The sequence below is a fragment of the Zerene cesonia genome, chromosome 18 (genome assembly GCF_012273895.1).
Source record: "Zerene cesonia ecotype Mississippi chromosome 18, Zerene_cesonia_1.1, whole genome shotgun sequence".
Taxonomy (NCBI): domain Eukaryota; kingdom Metazoa; phylum Arthropoda; class Insecta; order Lepidoptera; family Pieridae; genus Zerene; species Zerene cesonia.
Genome location: NC_052119.1, coordinates 3,413,794 through 3,438,905, shown reverse-complemented (window position 1 = coordinate 3,438,905; position 25,112 = coordinate 3,413,794). Strand labels below are relative to the sequence as shown.

General features: G+C 32.0%; 1 protein-coding gene across 2 annotated transcripts in view; it reads left to right on the top strand.

Moving 5' to 3' along the window:
- Positions 1–25,112, top strand: part of LOC119833732 (rootletin) — a 93,388-nt gene that overhangs the window by 60,348 nt on the left and 7,928 nt on the right. For both annotated transcript variants that reach the window (XM_038357891.1, XM_038357892.1), the window contains 9 exons: positions 2,541–2,594; positions 12,307–12,375; positions 13,197–13,274; positions 15,308–15,457; positions 20,479–20,871; positions 21,059–21,574; positions 21,657–21,763; positions 22,490–22,622; positions 23,252–23,356. In XM_038357891.1, the coding sequence (XP_038213819.1) occupies positions 2,541–2,594; positions 12,307–12,375; positions 13,197–13,274; positions 15,308–15,457; positions 20,479–20,871; positions 21,059–21,574; positions 21,657–21,763; positions 22,490–22,622; positions 23,252–23,356 (1,605 nt within the window). The remainder of the gene's footprint in view (positions 1–2,540; positions 2,595–12,306; positions 12,376–13,196; positions 13,275–15,307; positions 15,458–20,478; positions 20,872–21,058; positions 21,575–21,656; positions 21,764–22,489; positions 22,623–23,251; positions 23,357–25,112) is intronic.

The following is a 25,112-nucleotide window of genomic DNA, read 5'->3' as shown; positions in this document are numbered from 1 at the left end:
TCTCTTCTCCATCTTTATAGTCAGTCGTTAATTCTATTATTTTCCCTAATACCATATAAGTCTATGTATCTACCAATCAATGTCATCATAGCTAAAAATACGATAATGATTGATTGGAAAATATTTTAGAAACACATTAATTTTGTATGCAACTTGCGTCTGCTCATATAGTTTGCGACACAAAGGCCTTTCGAGTCCTAGGTTAGTTATGGTGCAATTACTGAGTCATATTGTCTATGGGTGGTGACGTAATGTTTTAATATCAATTTCCTAGACAGGATAAATCTATTCCTTAGCTGGTTAACAATAAAATATTATATTTGATTGTACATTACGAGTAGCACTAATTATACTTAATTCCCTTTAATATTAAATAGCATTAATAATAATTATTAAAGTTTAAACTAAAACTTTTAGGTAGACACTTAAAAATACAATTTTGGCAAAAAGGCAATAGAGAAATACAGAAATTAAATATGTAGAATTTTATTATAGTACCTATGAATAGAAGCTTTGATGTGTGATGTGTTTTGTTGCATATATTTTTGTCAAATAGAGTGTGTCATCTAAGTCAGAGACATTGGTAGAAGAGATTACTCTTGTTAGATCCTATACTTGTAGGTACAGCATGGAAGTTACTATGAAAAAAAAGAGATATTGTCGACACATGTATAACTCTGTTTGCTTTACTTGTTGTGTATGAATGAAGGGTAATTTGTACCATAGAAGCTTCGAAAGCTATCGTGTCGCGCCATTAGGGCGCCCTAAGCTTGAACTTGGCGGTGACTACACCGCTATGTAATCGCATTAGACATAATGTAGAACTCAAATGTTTAGTATATTTCAAAATCACTTTAAGAGTATCAATTGCACATGTACTAACGATAATTTTTATGTTTACGGAAATGAGAGAAAATGGTACTGTGTCGCTTTTATAAAACATTGTAATGCATATTTATTTTAGTCTATTGCATAATATTTTCTTCAACTTCAATGACTTAATGTTGTTAACACTTATCTATAATTATTGATGATGTAAATACCAATTCATTACCTTAAATTAAACCCAATATATAACAATTACAATCCCTAACACAGGCATCATTAAGTTTTACTTCAATTAGCCACAATAGCTGGTTAGTTTATTAATTAACACGCCAGCGATAATAACCGAATATAAGAAGTATATATTATTTACTTTCAAATATATACACTTCTTTTACCGTCTACTTTGAACTTTATTAGCATCAACCTTAGTAATACTGCGATTTAGTATTATCTTATTATGTTCTCAGAACATTAGACTCTTTGGTACAGAGTTAAAATACAAAATTGTTTGCATTTGCGACCGGATGGTAGCTCCGAGTAGCGGATGAGGTGGACAGTCATTACCGCACTTTCCTGCTTCACTTTTGATGTAGCCGAGTCTTTTTATACTGATTGTACTATATACAAGAACTAGAATAGCGCAGATCCATTAAAACTTCCTTTTAAAGAGGGAAGTTGTTAGTATCATAATTAAGTCAGTAGTACCGACCCAGAAACGGGTAGCAATTAATGTAACCTGATTATTGTTAACTTGATCATTTTTAAGGTTTTCAAGTTTATTTAATAATACAAAGAAGGTGGTAATATTTATGTGTGCTATAGGTTGTCATTCGAGATCTAAGAAGTAGCGTCAGTTTGTCTCGTGTGTATTCACAAAGTGATAAACGCAGAGTGAATTAGACGAATGGAATGCGGACACCTAAATGCCTCTCCTACTATTTTCTCTTATAAAATTCAAGAACGTATAGTTGAAATTAATTTAAAATATCAAGTTATCAGTTCAAAAAACTATATCAATCAATTTATTTCATTTATAATATTTTAGTTGTAACTAACTATTCTAAAGAAAGAGAAAACATTATAATATTCGAAAAATACGAAAAGGCGATTGTGCTATGATATTCGTATAATGCTGTGAAATCTAAAAATGTTCGAAAGATTTAAACACTATCTAGATGGTATATTGTCTTATTTGGTAATACAATAACGTAAGAAATGCCACGATTTGAACTAAAAACTTTTCAACGGATTTTAAACGCGATTTATTCATTATATTATTAACCCGACGTTTCGAACACTTTACAGCGAGCGTGGTCACGGGGATACAGTTAAAAACTTTTCAACGGATTTTAAACGAGATTTATTCATTATATTATTAACCCGACGTTTCGAACACTTTACAGTCTCCCCGTGACCACGCTCGCTGTAAAGTGTTCGAAACGTCGGGTTAATAATATAATGAATAAATCGCGTTTAAAATCCGTTGAAAAGTTTTTAATTTCTAAATGTATAATACTCGCGTGAAACCAAACACAAGAAAATACTGCGATTTGAACTTACAAAGGAAATATCAGACATACGTTATTGAATATTTATTTTCATCCAGATATAAATACTCGTAGTTTAATGAGCGATAAAAGATTAGGACTTTAGCGATGTTTATTAAAATGTTTCTAAGTATAGGATTAAAATTGAATTGTATTATTTTTCAGGCGCAGAGGATGGAGTGCGGAACTTCAGAGATCACCAGAAAGCGTGGTGATCAGGTAATGTCATTTCAAATAATATTATGTTAGCTAAATACAGTACAGACAGGCATCAAAATCGGTCATCACTGACCAGCGCTTGCACGTGACATAAAAAAGGTTTAAAAAGTCATGCAGAAATAAGCAAAAATTCGTAACTATTCCCAATACTGCATTCCTTATTTGAATTTGATTCAGGTCTTGTTTAAATGAACCGATAATTTATAGAATATTCAAGATTATTTCTTTTTTTTATAATCTCAACTGACATATAAAAGAGTTAAATTGCATCTACATACATATACGTAACACGATGTAAAGTATTGATGATTGATTTGATGATCGACAGGCTAAAGAAGTTGTACAATATATTTTCGCAATTTTATTTCCGTTGTACCATTAGGCGGTAAAATCTATTATTAAGGCCCGGAGATAGATAATTGTATCGGTTAATAATTATCTTCTACACCACTTTGACATATAAATTGACAGATGTTATATAACACCTGCAAGTTATGATAGGAACGATCATCTGTTTCTAACAAAAAGATATGTGAAAAAATAAACATTGTAACGCTGGTTCTATGATTAATGTTCACTATTCTTTTCTACAAAAAAGCTCACTGACATTCCTGGGAAGAAGGTACTATAGATTCTAAAATGGTCCCAAATGACAACAATTACTAATCAAATAACAAAACGAATCACGGCAATCGGTTGAAAACTTACAGACTTATCGAGTAAACCAAGTAACCAATAGTATTATGTTATCTGTGGAGTAAACATAACAAAAAAACAACATGCGATTTGAGAACGTCATTTATTTTTGGAAACTTCGAATAAAATAAATTTTGTGCACTGATAAGAAATATATTTAAAAATTGCAATATCAATATTCATTTAATTGGAATCCGGTTTTATGTTCCAATCTGTGCGTTTTAATTGCTTATTTAGCAAAAATAAGGGTAGAAGAAAATTTCGTAATCATAATAGTGCTATAAGTCATGTAACGAGTATTATGAATAAATTTTCGAGTAATTTCCATAGTCGTATACTCGTGTTTATAGCACGTTTCAGATTTTACACACATACGGCAACGTTGAATATAACTGGATATTGATGTAATTAGTGTAGTTTTTATCGGCTCGCAATTTTAACAGGCTTTCTCATACCTCGTTTTAATCAGTTTTAACTGATGTACTTTCTCACCACATCTTTCATAATCACCTTCTAGTAAAACGTGAAAATTCAGATTTAGAAGTTAAAATGTGGAGATAGGAACTTAATAAAGTTCATATTTTCACATATGTATGTGTTAGCTACATAGTATAGTATTATGTTATCTGTGGTGGCTAATAAAGCATTCTAATAAAAATGAAAAACGAATAGGTATGATATTGCTACATATATTATGTAATATATTAAGCTTTATGTAGGTATTCCGACATAAATAACAATTTAATACATAATTAACAAAAATAATTACATTTTTTTTTTGTTTTCTCGGTTACTCTGCAATTTCGTTGAATTTTAAATTAATTCTCTTTCTGGAAGCTTTCCTCTTACATTTTGCGTGTCGGCAAAATTCCTATTTGTAATAAACAATGTCACAGAACCTACTGGGTTTATAACATTGGTGAATCCACATAATTTATCGTCCATTGTGTGAATATTTTAGAGATGAAAGTCCTTTTGAAATCTACGTCGTATTTGTATTTGATTTCTATTTGAGATAAGAGAAAACTTTACATGAAAATAATACACTTTTGAAAGACTCTGTAACTATGTTTTAAATTTATACATCTAATCGGCAAATCCTCTGATGATCATAAATAATTCAATAATAGTGTTTTAATCCATTTTTTAATAAATCGACATATAAACTTCCATAAAAGGACACAAATTATAAAAAATAAGTACACACGATCAAAGAGAAAACGGAAATGCCAGAAGACAATATTACAAAAATTTACCCACTTTCGGAACCTGTCCCAGCGATGAGATGACGTCACGTGAGCCATCCATCAGCAAACCGGCACACATCTGTCATGTTCAACGGTAAATGACGAAAAACGAAGCTTTTCAAAAAAATAATGGACCATTAATAATTTAATTATAATGATGATTTAATTTCAAAATGGAATTCTTTTGAATGAGAATCATTTGCAAATTGGGAATTTTTATTAATTTGAGTTTTAACTTAAGCTTAGTTACAAGTAGGTACCTATGCATGCTATGCATAAAATGGTTTTTATTAGATAAATTGCCATTTAAAATGTTATGATTTCCAAAAATTTATAGTCATTACTATAGTTTCTCACTATAACATTCAGGCTAATGTTTTGTGAAATTATCGTATATATACTAAACTTAAAATTATTGTGTACTAATTTGGCCTCCCGTGGTAAATATACAGCCTTCCTCAATAAATGGGCTATCTAACAATGAAAGAATTTTTCAAATCGGACCAGTAGTTCCTGAGATAAATGCGTTCAAACAAACAAAACAAACAGCTTTATAAAATTAGTATACCTACATGATATTGAAATATTTATAACGTCGTGGCTGTTAGGGAGATTAAGTGATATGAATAACCTTTCTGTACGTAACAAATGACATGCAAAATATTTAATATATATCTTAGTCCTACAATAGAGTGGTTCGATTCCTTTCATATTCATCAGCGCTATCATTTACCGCCAGTCATTGTTATGTAAATGTAAAAGTTTTGCTTTTGTTCGTGTTTTTTGTGATTATTGCATAATTTTTGAGTGTGTATTGGGTCAGAGAACATCAATGACATTAGTATAAATTAGTCGATTCCTTTGTATTCTAATAAGAAATATAATTTTGGTGAAATCATAATGAAAAACAAAATCATTATTATCTTCTGTCATTTCTAAAAGTTGTAGAGTTTAGAAAAATGAAATGGGAAAAAGAATCTTCATAAATATAATCCGCTATTATAACATTGTTTAAATATTGGATTTTCTTTATATATTATACGAAGATAAGATTTCATATCCTCGGTGTAAAATTACATAATTCATAAATGAATCAATCACAGCGAGCCGGATACCAAAAATTCTCAGGTGCGAAGTTTTTGTGGTATTTTAATCAATTTTGCATCTTATAAGGATTCTTTAGCATTTCTCTGTTTTCTTTTTGCTAACATTTAAGGGTAGGATATAACAATTACTCTCTTATTAGTATTGTAAAGTCGTTGAACAGAAATGAAACATAAGAAAATACACATTTGAAAGATAATAATAGATAATACACACTAAATTAAACAGTACAGTGAAATTCATTTAAACTCAAGAGACATGAATTAGTAATTATTTGATTCTTTTTGTTATCTTTCTTATATTTCTGTTCTTAGAAATTGTTATTACTGTTTTAAAATATTTATTTAGCATTGGGTTAAATACAACGTGCATCTAAGTTTCTCATGCAGTCAAAATGTACAGTTTTTTATTTTCTGATCGAATTTACATTCACATTGAAATGGAAATGCGTTCAATCTATAATCCCCACATCAAAGAGCTGCGATATAAAATAATCATTGTGCATATATTATGTATACAAAGTGTGTTGGCTTTTGACCCAACCTACATCGACATGTGGGAAAGCGACATAGCCCGCGGCCCCATCGTGGGCGGGACACCTGACTGAACTTTTATCGTTTATATTTATTTATTGCCTCTTAAATGTTTCCCGATATTCTTCCGGTGTAAGTTTATATAAGAGAATAGATTTAATTCAAATGTGCGTTTATGAAATTTGAACAAACCAGCTGCGCCCCGGGATAAAAAGTGCTTATGCGTTATTCCAGTTGTCCAGCTATCTACGTACCAAATTTCATTGCAATCGGTTCAGTAGTTTTTGCGTGAAAGAGTAACAAAAATACATACACATACATCCATCCTCACAAACTGTCGCATTTATAATATTATTACGATAGGATAGTATGTAAACACATAGATAATATAATACAATAATAGGTAAACGTATAAACTTTGATCCCTATCTTTTCAACCGATTTAAAAAAAAGAGGAGGTTATCAATTCGACTGCATTTTCAGACGATTTTCTTTTTATTTGATAGCTGGTGCCTCCCGTGTGGTCCCACTTAAATTTTTGTTAAAAATATTTATTTGAAGTCGATAAAGTGAAGCGGAATATTTACTTTGAATTATTTTAAACGTCACCATTATTGCATAGTAATGTACAGTCGATATGCTTAGTACTATTATCACGTTTATTGCCCTTTTAGTTAAAGTATGCAGACAGCGCCTCAAGAATCCGTATTACTTCATTTAACTCATTTTGTAAGCAGGTTTGTATCTCAAAATATACCGGAGTGCACGTGTTCATCTTGAAGGCGGGTTGTTATCCATATTCATTACGAGCATGCATAGTATTTGCTAGATCCAATAGTTACATTTTTCCACCCAGTCACTTGTTTTTATAGAGCTATTGTAATAAAATATTAAAAGAATAGTCGATATATTAACGAAGATGTGTGTTTTTCGTCAAGTGAATAATTCTAAATTCTAATTTCTTAGAACTTTAATATTTAATATTACATTTTGAAATTTAGCTTCTTACCTTTTATTGAACTAATTTGGCAAGGCTTCCTTTAGAAAACTGTTTTGGATGAAATGCTTTTGTGCAGTAAATTTCTTGAATTGTAAATATCCTTATTGAGGAGTTGCGAGTTGAGACTACCGGTCTCAAATTGCATAATCTCGGTATCGGATAATGGCCAGAGAATCGGAATATCGGTGCGGTTGTGAAAGTGGACCGCGGTTTGGTGATGCTGCTTTATTTTTTAAAACATGGTCCCGATATTGGGTTGATTTTGAGTTTTATGGTGACCTCTATTGTACATATTTGTTATTACGTATACTCAAATATCATTATTTGTCATTTTAGTTAATATTTTTTAACGACATTGGAGAACAAAATTCTTATAATTTTACATAAATAAAAATACGCATGTGATTGAAATTAATTGAGATGAAAATAACAAATAGAGATAAATAAATGGTGACTATATGTATTTTTATTTTATATTGATATTGAAAAACTTGAATTGAATATTGGATCGTATCTACCTCTTGTTAGAATTATTTTTATTTGTAATTTACGCCAGCTTCAGTTTCGTTTTTTGTTTTGTTCAATTAAAATGAATGCTAACTATTAACTCACTAACTAAACATTGAGAAAATCTTAATTCACTCACACAATACAGGCATGAGCTAGTGTATCTCAAACATTCTTAAAAAAGCAGGAGAGCGTAAGAAATAAAGTTGAAATAAATCATGAAATTGGGACAACTAAAAGTGAAGGGCTGATGTCGACGGGGTCACAGGTCTTTGCGTTAGATTAGAATTAAGACCAGCTAATGTTATAAAATGTTGCAAGCCCTTGTCGTCGTAAATACCAAGGACATAAGGATGTATTTTGTGCGGCTTAACATGTACATTTATATGATAACGTGTTTGATATGCTAGTTCTGTTGGCAAATCTGTTCTTAAATCCATATACATAATACGTCTATGGACCTCTTCGTACTTGTTTTATTAAGGATTAAGGGGATAAATGCTTGAATATAGTTGGGTGAACACATTAGATAGGCAGTTGCTTCATTGGCACTTTCGGTTCGTATAAATTATAGCACACTTCTTCTTTAACCTATTTACGTACATACCTACAATTTGTATAAATTAATGTTTAAATTCTTTAATCGAGTGTTTACAAACAACCGTGATGTATTGCTGTTATTTATTTTGATTGTAATGTGATAGGATGACATTATTGTGCATTCATTTTATTCACGCCAATTAATTGTGTAACCTTCATAGGTTCTTCCTTGGATATTCATAATATCCAAGGAATATGTTAGAATATATCTCATTAAATGATATTTGATTTCTAACATCATCATCATCATCATCATCAGCCCATATATGTTCCCACTGCTAGGACACAGGCCTCCTATGAGGGTTCAGGCCATAATCCACCACGCTGGCCAAGTGCGGGTTGGCAGATGTCACATGTCGTCGAACTTTTAATTCTTGGACATGCCGGTTTCCTCACGATGTTTTCCTTCACCGTTTTTAAGCAGTGGTGATGTTCCACATGCGCAGATAAATTGAAAAATCAATTTATTTCCTGCACGCTCGCCCGGTCTCGAACTCCGACTTATCGATTTTGAAGTCCGAGGTTCTCACCACTGAGCCACCACTGCTTGTTTGATTTCTTTTTTTGTTGATTTCTAACAGTACACATAAATTTTCTTTTATGTAAAATATAATAATTTCATCATGGAAATTCAACAAATTTACTGTATCGTCATCTGTTCTCAGTCCATCACTTAGTATTTTATATATTTAAACGTCACAAGAAAACTAATAGACAGCGTCCTAATGATATAGCGGCTAAAAAGCTGGACATGAAATAAGGAACTAAGAGAGAACAGGTTACAAGACAAATCCCTCCCAATATCCATACTTTATCATTGTATTACACCTCTATTTTATTACTTTCCTGTACCAATTCCCTCGTTTATCGGTCGCATTTGAGATCGTTTGGAATAAATCTCGCCTCGCTTCCTAATAGACTCTGTTGTGGGAACTGGGCCAGTGAATGAGATTGAAACGTTGCAGCTTACAAGGACAATATTGTACTTAACACTTACTGAACTAGTTCGGAGTAGGGACCGAGTTCATAAAGATACTCGAATGTTTTAAGCTGAGCAAATTATTTGTCGGACAAAGGTTTGCGTTGATTTTTGTTTACTTATTTCATTTCTATAAAATTGATAAAGGAAATGTTCATTCATTCGATTTTCTGATAAGATTTACATGTCAAGTTGCATTTTTTACCAAGAGCTTATACTCTAGTATTTATAAATAAATAAATAACAATAAGAAATTTCTCAAAAGAAGGAATAGGTTGTAAAAATCAATGCAATAATCGCAATCGATCCGTCACTTCAAAGCACGTTTCATTACTAAAGCTAAAGACCAATAAATAGTGAAAGTATGTTTATCTATTCGTACAAATCGATGAAGAAATTTAATAATATTCCGATCATGCAGTACTTTCGATGCCAAGATGAGAATGTAGGCCTTACACGACTTGACTAAGAATAACCTTAAATTGCCCATTGATGTCTCATTATATAGCAATAATGTTGAACAATTTAGACTGATTAACCAAAATAACTTATTCACGGCGCATTTATTGTTAACTTACTCGTGATGTTGGGTTTTATTGTCCTTTAGATAGTTATTTACGTAATTCAATTGTTATTGTAGTAGTTCTTTTATTTTATCCTATCCAATTATTATGTAATCGAGGAATAGTGTATTCTGATGAAGTATGGGGCAAATATATGCTTTCATAAAATTTATGGAGATCAAGGTCCAAATGTTCTGTTTAAATAGATTTCTTTTTCACCGGAGGTTGTATCCAAACCAACAATTTGCACACTCGTTAGGTAAAGGAAAATTTATCTGAGAAGCCAATTAAATAAAATTATATTAAGAGATAGTTATTTTATTAAAGCTGTTCTAGAGAAATTAGCAAGTTACTAAGTAGATCTAACTTACTTAACTTACAAGTTTAAAGCTGTATGGCCATATTGTATTTCGAAAAGCTATATTACCCGTTTGAATAATTGGTAATTGAGTAGTCCTAATAGAGAAATTAAAATGGTAACAATGATATAGAAAGCAACTTCAAAATTATTCAAATTAAAATAATTATCTTTCACTTTCTTTATACAAACTTTTAGACATTAATATGGCATGGGATTTATCTTGTAATTATTAAAGATTGCACTCTCGACGAGCACTATTATTTTTTTGTATTATTTGAACCGAATTTTTTATTATAAAGTACCACTTTTAGGATCGCTCTATACTTTTTAATTGTGTAATTTATATTTGCTACGATAACGATTTCATTGAAAATATTATAAAATTGTTCAAAAAAGGTTACATTTTACAAACCACAATACCGCAAAAATTCTTAATACAATTCCGTTGCAGAGTAAAGAATAGTTTGTAAGCAATCGATTAACAAAACCATAATATTTACCACAGATATATATAATATTTCTGAAATACAGTCTTTTTTGTGTGGTTTCAGCTCAGCGTACATTATGTATCTAAAAATTGACCGAGTAAAAATACCCTATCTTAAATTTCGGGAATAATGTACATTGACCTATATGTTGGATTTTAATATTCCAAATTGTAATAAGATTGACCATTTTAAGTCTTCGAAAAATCGGAACAATATTAATGCTTTATAATACACAGATGTTTAAAAAAAATACATCCACAGATTACATCTGTTTCAATAGATATTGATCGGCTCTTGATTAGCGAAAGTCGATAGAAAGCTACAAAATACAAAGGGTCATCGCGATACAAACAGATGGACAATTTTGCCCTAAATATTATCATGATGAATGAAGATGTTATTGGAAATGAGAATTGTATTTATGAAATTTTATGTAGAAGCATATGAAAGTCAGTAGGTAGGCCGGTAGATACCTTTCTTATTTAAAGGCAGATATATTATTGTTTATGAATATATAATCTGTTGGTGTAACGAAGTTGATTTAAATTTTTATTTTGTGGGTTGTTCCTTAAAAAATATGTTAAACAATTTATAAGGTGTATGTCAAAAAAGACAAATTAAATAATACGTTTCACAAATAAAATACTCATTTGAACTGATATCCATTTGTTTTGTGCCAATATTTCGAAGCGATTCAAAGTTACTTTCTGCATAAACTTTTCCTAGGAATATATTTAAACATAACTGACAGCTTTAAGCTTTGGAACCTTCTTGTAAGAAGAACAGGTTTAACTTTGAGAATAGAATTAGCACCTACGTCCTACGTGCAACCGTTAATCCATTTACCGGTTTGTACTTGTCATAATTACTTGCTTTTATGTGTAAAGTTTATGTTACCGTTAAAGTAGATGTTTAATTGGTGTTGGTGTTCGACACTTTTATAACTTACCTCTTAACAAGACTGTTAACTTATGTTAGAGACAGTCACAAATTCAGGCGACATGTTGTATGGTAGATACAGGACAACAACAGTGGAAGCCTTAGCCAAAATTTTAATTAAAACAGGCACTACGCGTGACTAAATTTCTTCTTTAAATCTTTTAAAATTGAAAATTATGGTTCGGGTTGACATTTATTCCATCGTAATTCATAACGAAGAGTACGTTTACTTAATGATATAAGCGCCATCTATCGTAATTACGAAATTACAACAACACCTTGAAAAAACGGGCGTCACTGATTGATGTGATGTGAATGATTGCCAACAGATGGCGTGCACATATCAAATTGAAAAGTTGTAAGTCGACATGTTTGTATAGGTTCATCTACTTTATAAAAGTATATATTATATGAAATAGTTGTAATTCAAATTATTATTTTCATGAATAATAACAGAAAACATGCATGCAATATACTTACGCTCTGGCTGCTAAGAATCTCGAGATTTAAGAACAAACGGGGTTCGAAATTTGAAATTAGCGCGGCAAAGATTATAGTGTTTTGTAGTAATTACGAAATAATATCAAAGATTGTGTACTTACATATTCCTTGTGTTTAGTTAGGTTTCGTAGGTAAATACTAATAAGTAACTGACAACTGTTACAAAATGTTAAAGTGTTTTTTATTTGTTGTAGGGAAAAGAGAAAAGCAATCGAGAAGATCTCAAAACCGACATACAACATAGGAAGGAAACGTTTTATAGGGTAAGTAAATTTTAAAAGATGTTTTAATTTATATTCGTTGTACACTTTAATAAACACATGTTTCAATCATTTATGCTTAATGAACTGTTGTTCTACACGAATGAAGACACAGAATAGCATGAGATTAATAGGTTCTCAATTCTATATACTGTATTTTTTGGGCTCGAACTGACTTTGATGATTCATTTGGTTTAGTGAGCCCATTAAAATTGTGTTTAGTTTTGACAATTTGATGGCGTTTTTTTGTTTTATTTTTTTAATATTTGTGTTATGACATTCTGACAACGAAAGTGCAATGGTCTCGATTATGGAGTGGTTATTGTGAACTGTTGGTAGTAACTTCATTTGTTGCGAACTAAAAAAACAATTCAATATCTACATACATAAATAAGATGGTTTTTGGTACTCGGTAATTTACCGTAAGAAAATTTTGATGACTTTAGTCATTTAATTTAATATTTTCTTTCAGAAGCTCGTTAGCTCGTTGTTATAGTACCTACATAGATTCAGATTTCATTCACAAATTGGGTAAAATAAGCTTACTATCGTAAGATATCATCAAGTAATTGATACTTATATTAGCTTTTATCAAAAGTTGTTATTACAAAATATGTGTAGGGGTGTACTATAGAAACCAACATAAGAACCGATTCGGCTGAAAAACGTTATACAGGTAAAATACTAAAATAATGTATACCCATTGCCCATTGGGAGCACAAGTTATTTTATTATGCTGATCTCTTATACTACGGGGTTTCTTATTGTTCATAATTATTGGTTTCTCTTGTTATAAAATTGTTCTAATAAAAACAATTTACTAGGAGGCTCCGTCTGACGGAGATTCGGCGGTGTCCTCCGCGCCCGCCTCGCTCTCACCACAGCCGCTCAACGATATGTGGGTCAGTATCCAGAATCTTCCATTATTTGATTAGTATAGTATTATATTATCTGTGATATAGTGACAAATCTTGGTTTCTTGTGTATTCATTGTCATACATAAAACAATGGAGGTCATGCAGAGTACCTTGTTATGTTTACCTGAATCGCACAAAAAGTTGGAAACTTATTCGCAATAGAAATAAGAGGCTATAATAAAATTTTAACAAGCTTCACATTATTATCTAGTAATTTCTTATATTATACATATTATCGTTAAGAATTAAATAGGAATCAATTTAATAAAACGCAGGTTTTATTTAATTGACTTCTAATAACATAATCAAGTTAGTGATTATTACACCTACGATGACTTAACAGTAAAATGACAATAACAAAGTAATTCGTATTGACTTAATGATTGTCTAACAAGGAATTTGAATCACGGCGGCCTTGAATTATCATGAGAGAATCGCTCACCGCTAGTAAAATGTCATGCTTTTGCAATACTAACATCTTGTCACTAAACTTAAAGGCGCTTGACGTTGCGTCACTACTCTATTGTTTTGTAGGGTGACCATCCGCCACGTTAACATTAAAACTAAATAGAAAATACTTTAAACGAGAATTGTACAACATTTAAGTTGTAAAATCAATTTATTTTATCACTATATTGAGCCTGAGATTGAGTAAATACCAGTTTTATACATGTACCTAAAACTAATGGGTTTCTTAAATTGTTATTGCATTTAAGAGTGGGCATAATTGAATGTCAAATAGGCAATTTAAAGATTCAATAATTAGAATTAAAACATTACGCGTATCCGCAAATTATTTCGAGTGAATGACTGGTAAACTGAACCGGTTTGGAATTGTGGAAATAATTTACTTAATATAATGAGTCTCTTAGCAAGGTATATTAATATTTTTCACATTTTTTACATTCTGTATGAATATGGATAAAAGTAAAAACCATACGATATAAAAATGGATGTATGTATTACACTCGTACTGGCATGACGCACGTTCTGTATTCCCTAATTACTGAATTCGTATCCTTAGTCAATGTCAGAGATATTCTACATAGTCGATAATTCTGAGTATTGTTTATTATCACTGATTACATAGATATATATAATAAATATGAAGAAAGATAAATGTTAAATGTTTCACTGGTTGTCTAATATTTCACCCTTAGCAAAACTCTTAGAAAATTTTGTGCTAGTTTGTATGATTTCCATTAGTTTTAAGATAATGCAAATAAAGTTCCGCGCAGAAAAGTCGTTCCTTTACTTAGGAAGGTAAAGGAACGTCTTAGGTGTAATGTGAATTAGGCATAATATCTGTTGATGACCAGTATAATACTAGCTGTATCCCGTTGTTTAATCTGTGGATAAAACAGACACTTCATTATGCATTACCCTATAAATTTTTATTTATGGGGTTGGTTTAAAAAGTCCAATAATCTAAATCTATGTTGAGAAAGCTAAATAGACAGACTCACGCATATGTAATACTAGCTGTGCCTCGCGGTTTCACCCGCGTTTGTCCGTATTCCGTAGGAATATCGAGATAAAAATTTGCTTTTTTGATATTCCAGTTCTCCAGCTATCTACATACCAAATTTTATTGCAGTAAGTTCAGTAGTTTTTGTGTGAAAGAGCAACAAACACACACACATCCTTACAAACTTTCGCATTTATAATATAAGTAGGAAGTAGGATATTAAGAGGATAGGATTCGACAGTGCATAATACCAACCAGTGCTATGTTTTAGCTGTGCTTATCAGGAGAAAAGACTTTCGCTTGTATCCTACTAATCTTATAAACGCGAAAGTTTAAAAGTATGGTTGGATGTACGGCTGTTTGTTACTCTTTCACGCAAAAACAGACCATCGTACCTATATGAAATTTGAAAAAGAGATAGATAATAGTATGGTTTAGCACTTTTTAGGCGGGTACTACGCGATTGACCGCGCGGGTTACAGCTAGTATAAGCATAGATAGTGAAACGCATAGCGTCCCAAGGGCGCACTAACGCGCGGTGTCTGTACAGTCGTGCGGGCAGTGCCGCAGTTCGGCGGAGCGCGCGGCGAGCGCGGCGCGCGAGTGCACGCGGCTCGCGGACGCGCTGCGAGACGCGCGCGACCAACTCGAGCTCATGGAGTTCCGGCTGCTCGAGTTAGAGGACGCACATCCCGAGAAGGTACCGCGCTAGTGTTGTCACACCTTTATAATTAGTGCACGGATTATACAAGTGTGTTGTGATCGAATTTGGTGGGTTAACATGAATGGAGCGCTCCACGAGGTAACGTATTGACAGTTATAAGTCATGTAAATATTTTCGCGGTTTTGGTTTAGACAATAAATACTACAAATATAATAATACTTACTAATTATTATTGTTAAATGTTGTTATGGTTCATTAGTTTTTGAACAATATTGTTACTGAATATTTTTTAATCATTATAAATAATTAATTTAGCATCGCATTTTTAACTGTAGGTATTTGTAATCGTTTGTCTTGCGATATTTTCGCAGTAACTTCACTCAATATTTATTTATAATTGATTCTATTAACAAAAAATTCGTCGTACATATTATATATATAACAAATATTAATGTAAGTATATTATTTAGATGCAAACATATAATCCCTTTTAATTTATACAACAATAAAATCGTGAAAGGAAAACGAATTATTTTGTGTTAATGTCCATAGCTGGAATATATTATGAATTTCAAATAAAATCATAGTTATTAGTTATGCATAGGTAGGTATGTTAATCGTATTGTTTACTTGTGTTTGAACGTAGATAAAAGTTTACTTTGAATTAGATCATCACTTGTAGAGTCACTACATATCTTGCGATAATTTTGAAGTCATAAGCTATCCTTTCAGTACAGACAACATTTCAAATAGTCATTTGTAATAAAAAAAAAGATTAAAAAAAATATGTATTAAATTAATATAGAGTTTGACAAATATATGGATTTAATAAAGTTATTGACACCGTCCAAAAATGTCTATGGACCGTTATTTGAAGTACACAGTACACACATACAATTCCTTCCTTAAACCGTAGGAAGTGTCTCATGAATAGAAAACTGACTTGAATACAAGATGACTGCTATACGCAAATTGTAGATATATTTTGATATTACATATATTACTACTGAATTTTACCACTTATGGATACTATCAATATTAATGTTTATTCACTTATTAAAATTGTGTTTACTACAGTTGACAATCGACAATTTATGTATTATTTCACAATAATTATTGTTGAGATTAAATGCCAACCAAACTGTATACACAAAGCATGGATAGTTATAAAATATTCAAAAGTCAAATTGAATTAAATATTTAACACAAATAGATAGTCTGAAAAGTTTTATTGATTAAACACTATATACGAGAAACAATTTTTAACCATTTTTTAACACCTACCTATGAAGCTGATTATAGCATGTCGCGGTAAAGGCATCGATATTTTTTTTATCACGTAATATTCGTAATTTGAAGTATGTATTTAGATACAAATATACAAAAATGAGATAAGGTTCTTGAGTTGAATAATAAGTGCATTGTATATATTATAAACAAGAATTTATAATATATACAATGTTTTAGTTTTTGCGTTTGCATTCCCGGAACTAACACGATGCGGGACTTTTGTTCTACCAGTATTGTAATACGATTTGGTAACGTTATATAAAACTAGCGACCCGCCCCGGCTTCGCCCTTGGTACATATATAGCCTTCCTCAATAAATGGGCTATCTAACACTGAAACAATTTTTCTAATCGGACCTACAAATAAAAAAACTCTTCAGCTTTATAATATTAGTATAGATGTAAACATAGAAATAATACAAATATTTCTTTTGTAATTCAAAATAAAAAATGAAGACTTGCAGTACTTTTTTTTTTAAAACAATACTATCTCAATAATAATTCGTGCTTTCTTAAATAGTTTCTTGTATTAAAAGACGAAATTAAATCATAGAATCCTTATTTCATTTATATTTTTTTAAATAAAAAAGAGTACAAAATTCAATATGCGTTAATTGGGGAAATAGGTAAACAAAAAAGAAACGAATTATTCCCCCTAAAAAATCCTTATTCATTTGTTAACCAATGTTGTTTTTATCCGCCTATCTTTAAAAAATACCTCTACATTTACGTAGGTGTAAGCGGAAAAACACGTAGATGCTTGAATACCAACTGTTAGATTAATTAATTGAACTGATATAAATATTTATTAACTATTAATAAATAATTTTTGTAAATAGCTACTACCAATTTTAAATTATAAAAGCAAACTTAAAAATGTGTGTTTTAAAGGTTTTGTGCTTTTGCAATATACATGTTGTTTTAATACGCAATATTTATTGGACGTGGTAGCTAAGTTTTTCATTTTCTCATAATGCCAAATAACAATAACATGATATGAAGTAACGCCAAATGACCTAAATGCAAGGTCCTAATGTTCATCGATTAAATTTGTAATTAAAATATAATTATCGTTCACAACATCGAATATGTTTAACGTGTATTCCAAATACATAAAATTATATTCGTTTAGTCCGTCCCGTCCGTCTAACACACTATCTTAAAGTATCGTATTAAAAGCTATATTTTAATATAACTGTCATTTTCTTAGCTCAGTATACAACGACAATAAAGCTGTTCGTCATCCACGTTTCCTGTTACAAATTCATACCCTTATATGGAACCTTAGTGCTATTGTATTGAATTGCAAATCAATCGAGCCGCACAATTCTTTTCGTGACTTATTTTTGTGAAATGCATGCAATGTTTGTAAGAGCTGTATGTTAGCAGTCTTACAAAGATTGTCAGTATAATGAAAAATAAAATAATACGTATTTTGTTGACAGGCATAATTAATGGTATCTAATAAAATAAAGATATGATGTAATATAGCAAAACGATTCATTTAATAAATCACTTTTTTTGTTTTTGTCGATATTTACATACTAACCAATTACTAGTTTTATATAGAAACTCCAAAGTCCAAGTCTTACCTATTAGTTGCTATTACGCAAATGCTAATAATACATGATTATAAAATATTATGTGAATGTAGAATAATGAACAATGAAATGCTTGCCGTTATAGGTAATTACTAATTATGAATACTGACAGCTGCCAGTTACAGAGCTCATATCTGTTATGTATAATATACAATTAACTCGAAACGAAACTCACTAACGATAAGTAACCAGTTAACAAAGTAACATGAGGATATCAATATTCAAATGCCTTATTTACATACATGACTTGATTTTCATAAAGAAAATTAACTTTCCTTGTTTTTTGTCATATTTTGTAATAATACGGTGTTAGTACATGCAACATAACCTAGAGAATAATGTGTAAAACAAACAAGTGACTAGCGCAATGTGTTTACGAGAATGGAGGCTAAATAATGCCTGGAATGTAAGATTCCAATGAAAAGGAAAGGATATTTGCTTCAAGGCTGTAGTTTATCTCGTTGGCACATTATTCTTTATCCGATTGTGATAATAAATCTCCAGCGCCTTGATATTAGAATTGATATTATGTTAAATAAAATGTCTATTATAAGGATACTATAGGATTGTTTAGATTAAACAAAAGTAGTAAGAGCCATAAAAACAAATTATTCAATTTTATTTATGCAGGAATATTATTATCATAATTATGATTTTTGTTTGTGTCAAAATTTGCTCTCATCATCCTAAATGTTCATTAATAATTAAGTGTTAACGCAGAATCGAGACTTGTCTTAAAAATATAGAATTTATCGCTAATGTTATTAAATTGTATGCTCTCAAGTTTTTATAATATTTTCTCTTGAGACTGAGTCGGAAACAGGAATAGTATTTAAACAACTTCCTGCCATGTCGGAATCGAGTGTAAATGCGTAAGAACACTATTGTAGCATTAAAATATGGGATCATAAATTAAATTATATTTTATAAATTTGCATCGATCGTTAAAATTATGACTTTCAGACTAACAAGATTAGGATATTGTCAATTTGGTGAACGGTCTTTTAAAGAGCTATTAATAAAAAAGTCAGAATCTTGCTAGGTTTCTAATCTCCTGACGTCACTTCGACCAGTTTTGTCTGCTACCGTTTCCTATTTCCGCTAGTAAAGCAATTAAATTCTATTTGTACCGGTTGGAAGCGCAATGCGTATCAAATGCGAAACCATATGAGGCAATCTGTTCTTCTCTAACTAGCAAAGCATCAGTGAATCGTATTGACCTATATCGTTTATGTAACCATGTCTAGTTTAGCTCTATTTAAATTTGATTTATCGCCCATATTAACGGCCTGTATGTATTTGTTTAATAAGTAACTACGCAATATATTTCGTGTTGGTGGATCAGTTTGTTTATAATGGTCACGATATTGGTATTTCTTTAGTTCCTGTTCAAATTCTTATCTTGAAAATGCCTCATAAAATACAATACGTAACCTACTTTTTCTGGTACGCTTGCTACAAATTTATCTGTTACAATATTAATCTTCTAAATTTCTTCACAATCATTGAAAGTAAACCACAATAACTAACCACCAGTTAGATCCGCCAAGTTAATTAGTTTGCTATATCAAAATTTCAAACGATTTCACGGCTTAAGATCAATTGTGGTTGCTTTTGATTATGTATGCCACAAATACGGTAACAACTGATCTCTATCAGACACTGTCCATAAGAACAAGCTTTGTGAAACATTTGTCAGTTTGTTAAATTAGCATAACACATTACTTCATATCACTGCTTTGTATTACTAAATTGGGAATGATAGTAGGTAGTGGGACTGTCCATAAGTAGTAAGAGTTTATAGCCTACGCAAATCATGTTGCTAAACTTTAAACAAATAAATCTCGTTATTTATGTATGCCTATTTATTAAGATAAGGAGTTGGGACCATTTAAATAAATGCAAATTTAAATTAATGACACTATTTATATGAGAATTTAAAATAATTCTATTATATAAAATTATGCGATAGTAGTAACATAAAATATCTTGATCTTTAAATCCAATTATTATAAAATCAGGTCACAGTCAAGTTATTGTCAGCTTTAATACATCACTTAGCGTATTATTTACGCACGGTATACACTATAATATTCTTTTTACACTTTGAAAGAAATGAAGATATAATTTGTGTCCGTATTTCATTTTGTTTCAAAACTATTTGCAGGGTGCTAGGGACAACCTAACAGACTCGGATTCGGGCTGCGTGTCCCCAGGCTCCCGAATTAAGGACTCGGCATCGCCGGAATTAAAGCGAATGGATTCCGGCTACAAGTCCCCGCATACGCCAAGCAGTCCTTGCAATCCCCGAAGGCAGCTGAATACGCCACACGATGAATTCAAAGAAGACTTTGCTAAAGCGCAAGTCATGGCAGACATTTTGGACAGAAATTCAGAAACCAGTGATTCGTTGAAGAGCAATCCAGTGAAGGAACATCTGGAGCAGATGATATTAAACGCGGCCTCGGTGGACGACAGGAGCTGTTTGGAACAAGTTTTGATGATGCTATACAATTATCAAGCGCTAAGTAGTTCTGTTAGCGAAGACGAATGCTTTCAGGTAAGTTGCTTATGTTGATAAAGTAAAACCTTTACTGTATGTGCTAAAATTTAAATAAAGATACTTTGAAACTGTCAATGTCTAGATACATCATTTGAGAATTTTTTGGTCAAACACAACGAAACAACATGTAATATAAATCATATTTTCCAAAATGTTTATAAATATTTACTTAAATTAATTCCAGGCAAAACCGAAAAGAATATGTGATTTGAGATTACGAACGGAAACCGACATACTATCGCACAAAACCCATAAAGCAATCGCGACCGTCACACCGTACCAGCAGAAAGGATATAAATCCGAATCACTCGAGAGTCTTTGCGAGGAAAGGAAACCAAATAACATATTGCAAGAGAGCGGTATATTTGAGGGCGTTGAAACTGAGTGCAAGGAAACTCAGACCGACCTTAACGATAGCTTTGAATGCAGCGGTGAATTGAACACTGAAATACAACGACTGAATAGTATAAGGGAAAAGTTGGAGAAGCAAAGTAGGAATAGGACGCTTAGTTCGAAAGATGAAATTGATTGTTTAGAATGTAAGTGTGTGAAGTTAGGGAAGAAACACAAACAGTATTACGAGAGGAGGCTCAAGTTTTTGGAGGGGAAGATATCTATATATGAAGCGGCACAGGACGTTAAAGAGTCAAAATTAGCGCAACGTTTGCAAAAGGAGTTTTTACTTGAGAATAGGATACAAGTAAGTTGGGATCAATTTATTAGTAACGATATTCAACTTTCCATGAGTAAATAATTTGAAAAATACAAATTGTTTCTTTTAGGAATTGGAAACGCAGTTAGCTGGACTTCAGGATAAATACGAGAGGCTTGAAGAGGAATGTTGTGAGCTAGAAGAAATAGAAAATGACACTCGACTACATTGGCAGCAGTACGTATATTTTGGTGTAGATAACACATTTTTAAGAGTTTTATTTTCTACTTTTATAATATAGTATTTTCATCCACTTTCATATTAATTATTTTACGAGAAGTAACATCGTGCTTAACGTTTATTCTCATTTTCCTTTTTAAGTGGGTCTTCTATTCGACCGTGTCCAATTTCCTATTTGTCTTGAACTTAGCCTTGCTATTGATATTGAACATTATTTACGTTTAGTCACTATTTACTGTTTTACTTTACAATTTGATAGCCTTTGATTTTCAAGGTTTGACGTTTTGCTTTGTAGAAAGGTGGACATGGTAAATTAGATATGGGAACGTTTGCAAATAAGTCATTTTATATTTCGCCCTCGGCTCCTATCTTATCTCTTTCTATCTTATTTGTCAAAACTTATTAATGACATCTCAGATAGCGGTACATTCACGAATTATTATTTTTATTCCCCAGTTACGTGTTTTTACAATACACCCCTTCCCTCTAAAAATATTTTTTTCCAATGAAATATAGCCAAAATGTTAAACCTTAATTGGTCTATAACGGATAATAAGATTAACTAATGACATTATGCTATAGTCATTGTCTCTTGACAAGAGTATAAAGTGTAAATCAAAAGCGGATCAAAACCGGGTCGCCTGATGAAAGGCGTGTCAAATAAAACCGAGTCGAAAGCCCATACAGGCTAAAACTGATAAAAGCACGTGTCTCGGCTTGCAGGCTCGAGATGGACTACGAGCTGTGCTCGGCGCAGCTGAGGGACATGACGGAGCAGCGGGAGTGCTCGCGCGCGCAGGCCGAGCGCCTGCTGCGCCAGCTCGCCGAGCGGGACGCCGCGCTCCGGACGAGGGAGGTGAGACTTCTTTTGTGTCATGGTCAATGGAGCTGGTGGCTCGCCTGATGGTAAGCGCTACCACCGCCCATGAACATTTGGAGAGGCGTAAGGTTAAATTGCAGACCTTACGAGGCTGGCGTTGTCTCAATATCTATTCAACTAAATCGCTCTCGTGTGATTCAGTTATAACTTTTGAGTGGATTTTAAAGATTTTTATTTTGGTTTATTATTAAGAGACAAAGATTTATAATAAGCGTTTTATAATTAAACACGCATCGTGAAAATTGTGACGTAACTAGCTGAACCGGCAGGCGCTTTTCTGCCTTACTCTTATCATTTAGGGGTATGAAAAATAGATGTTTGCCGATTCCCGGACCTACCCGATATGCACACATAATTTTGATTTGAATCGGTCCACCCGTTTCGGAGAACTAAGGTAGCTTACATTGTGACACGAAATTTTATATATAAGAAAATATAAGATCAACTAATTTAATTTTAACAATCGTGCTACTCACACATAACTCATAATGTTAAAGATTTTGGTATCCATGGCATTATCTACATATTTCGTTTATCTTTTAGCACAGTGGGATAAAATATTATCGTTTTATAGTATATTTATTTTGTATATAAAACAATTTCAGAATGAACTCCTATCAAGGCTGAGCAGTTTGGAGCGAGCGGTGCCCGCGTTGATAGCATGGAATGTCATACGTGTTTTTGGCGCCGCTGTCGATGTCGGATGTCAGGTATTGAGGATTCAATTACGCTATGCAAACTTGGCAATTTATTATTCTAGTACCTGGATGACCGAGCTTTGCTCGGTTTTTTTTTGTTTTAACTTTAATTATTCGCCAAAAAATAGTATTATTATTCGCCAATAGATGTCAGGAAGAGTCATAATGAATTGGGACTACTCAAATGCCTCCTATTTGTTAAAAAAGTAAGTTTAACGATAAAACACGAATATGATATTTTCTAAAAAAGATTCCTAGCTAGATCGATTTATCGCCCCCGAAACTCCCTATATACTAAATTTCATGAAAATCGTTGAGGTTGATTCCGAGATTCCAATTATTTAAACGAGCAATTCTTGTATTATACAGTGCCCGCCACATGAATAGCCTCACCCTATTTTTTATGAGTATTATAATTACACGTGATAATTTTTATTAATAAATATCAAATACAAGTTGTACGCCGTGACGTTTATCGAACGACACATAAACAAGTCGGAATTTGTCTAAGCGCTGTTTGTCTGTCTTTGTTGGAAACAAAAGAACTAATGCGTGCCGTCCACATGAATAGCCTCAGTTTATTATAATCGTTCAACCCGTTCATTCAAGTTTCGCTTTTAAATAAATTTTATTAAGATTAGATAATACAGACAATATTCTATAAAGACAATATTCAATTGTGTACCAGCAGTTACGTGATAAAAAAAAAGTTATTGTAACTATGGGACGTGGTTAAAAACTTGCGAGTTTAGAAATTAAAATAGTGAATTTTTATTTAACTCAAAATTTATCTCATCGTGAGATAGCTAAAAAATTGGTCGCAGGCCAAAGGTAATTAATAATTATGCAGAAAATTAGGAAAACTATGGCCACCGGTATAAAGGACGCACAAAATTTGCAACTTAGGATCGTGAACGTCGTCTTATTTTACGCTCTGCTTCAAATTCCAGTCAGACCGCCAGGCAAATAGGTAGTAAAATAAATAGTAGGGCATCTCTTTCTACAGTTCGACAGATTATTAGAACCTTACCTTAATTCAAACGAAAAACAATTATGAGCAAACCTCCTTTGAAAAAACATCATGTGGCGGCTCGACTGTCATTTGCTAAAAAGTACATGTGCTGGAAAACTAAGTGGAAAAATGTGATGTTTAGTGACGAGAAAAAGTTTAATTAGGTGGACCAGATGGAATTAAATATTATTTTCATGACCTAAAGAAAGAACCAAGAGAACTATCATGTCATCACTCAACTGTCGGCTCGGTGATGGCTTGGGGGGCAATTTCTTTTATGGTACTGTTGATTTAATTGTGCTAGACGGAAGACAAAATGCTGAAAAGTATTTAAATTTATTAAAACAAACAAAAAACAAGATCAAAAAAGTAATGGGTAGAAAAAAAAACATTTTGAGCATGATAATGCTTCCACACACACGTCAGCCATAGTTACGAAGTGGTTTGAAGAAAACCAGACCGAAGTTCTAGATTGGCCATCCTTGTCCCCTGATCTCAACATCATAGAAAATGCCTGGGGTTGGTTGTCTCGGCAAGTTTATAACGACGGAAAACAGTATGGTAATAAAGAAGAACTGATACAAGCTATTTACACTGCTTGGAATTCTGTGGACATAAATTACATACATTCTTTATATAAATCGCTACCTAATCGTATTTACGAACTAATAAGGCCTAAATGGAAAATATACCAAATACTAAACTAACGAGTTTTAATAATTAAACAATATCTTTTTGCATGTGAGGCTATTCAAG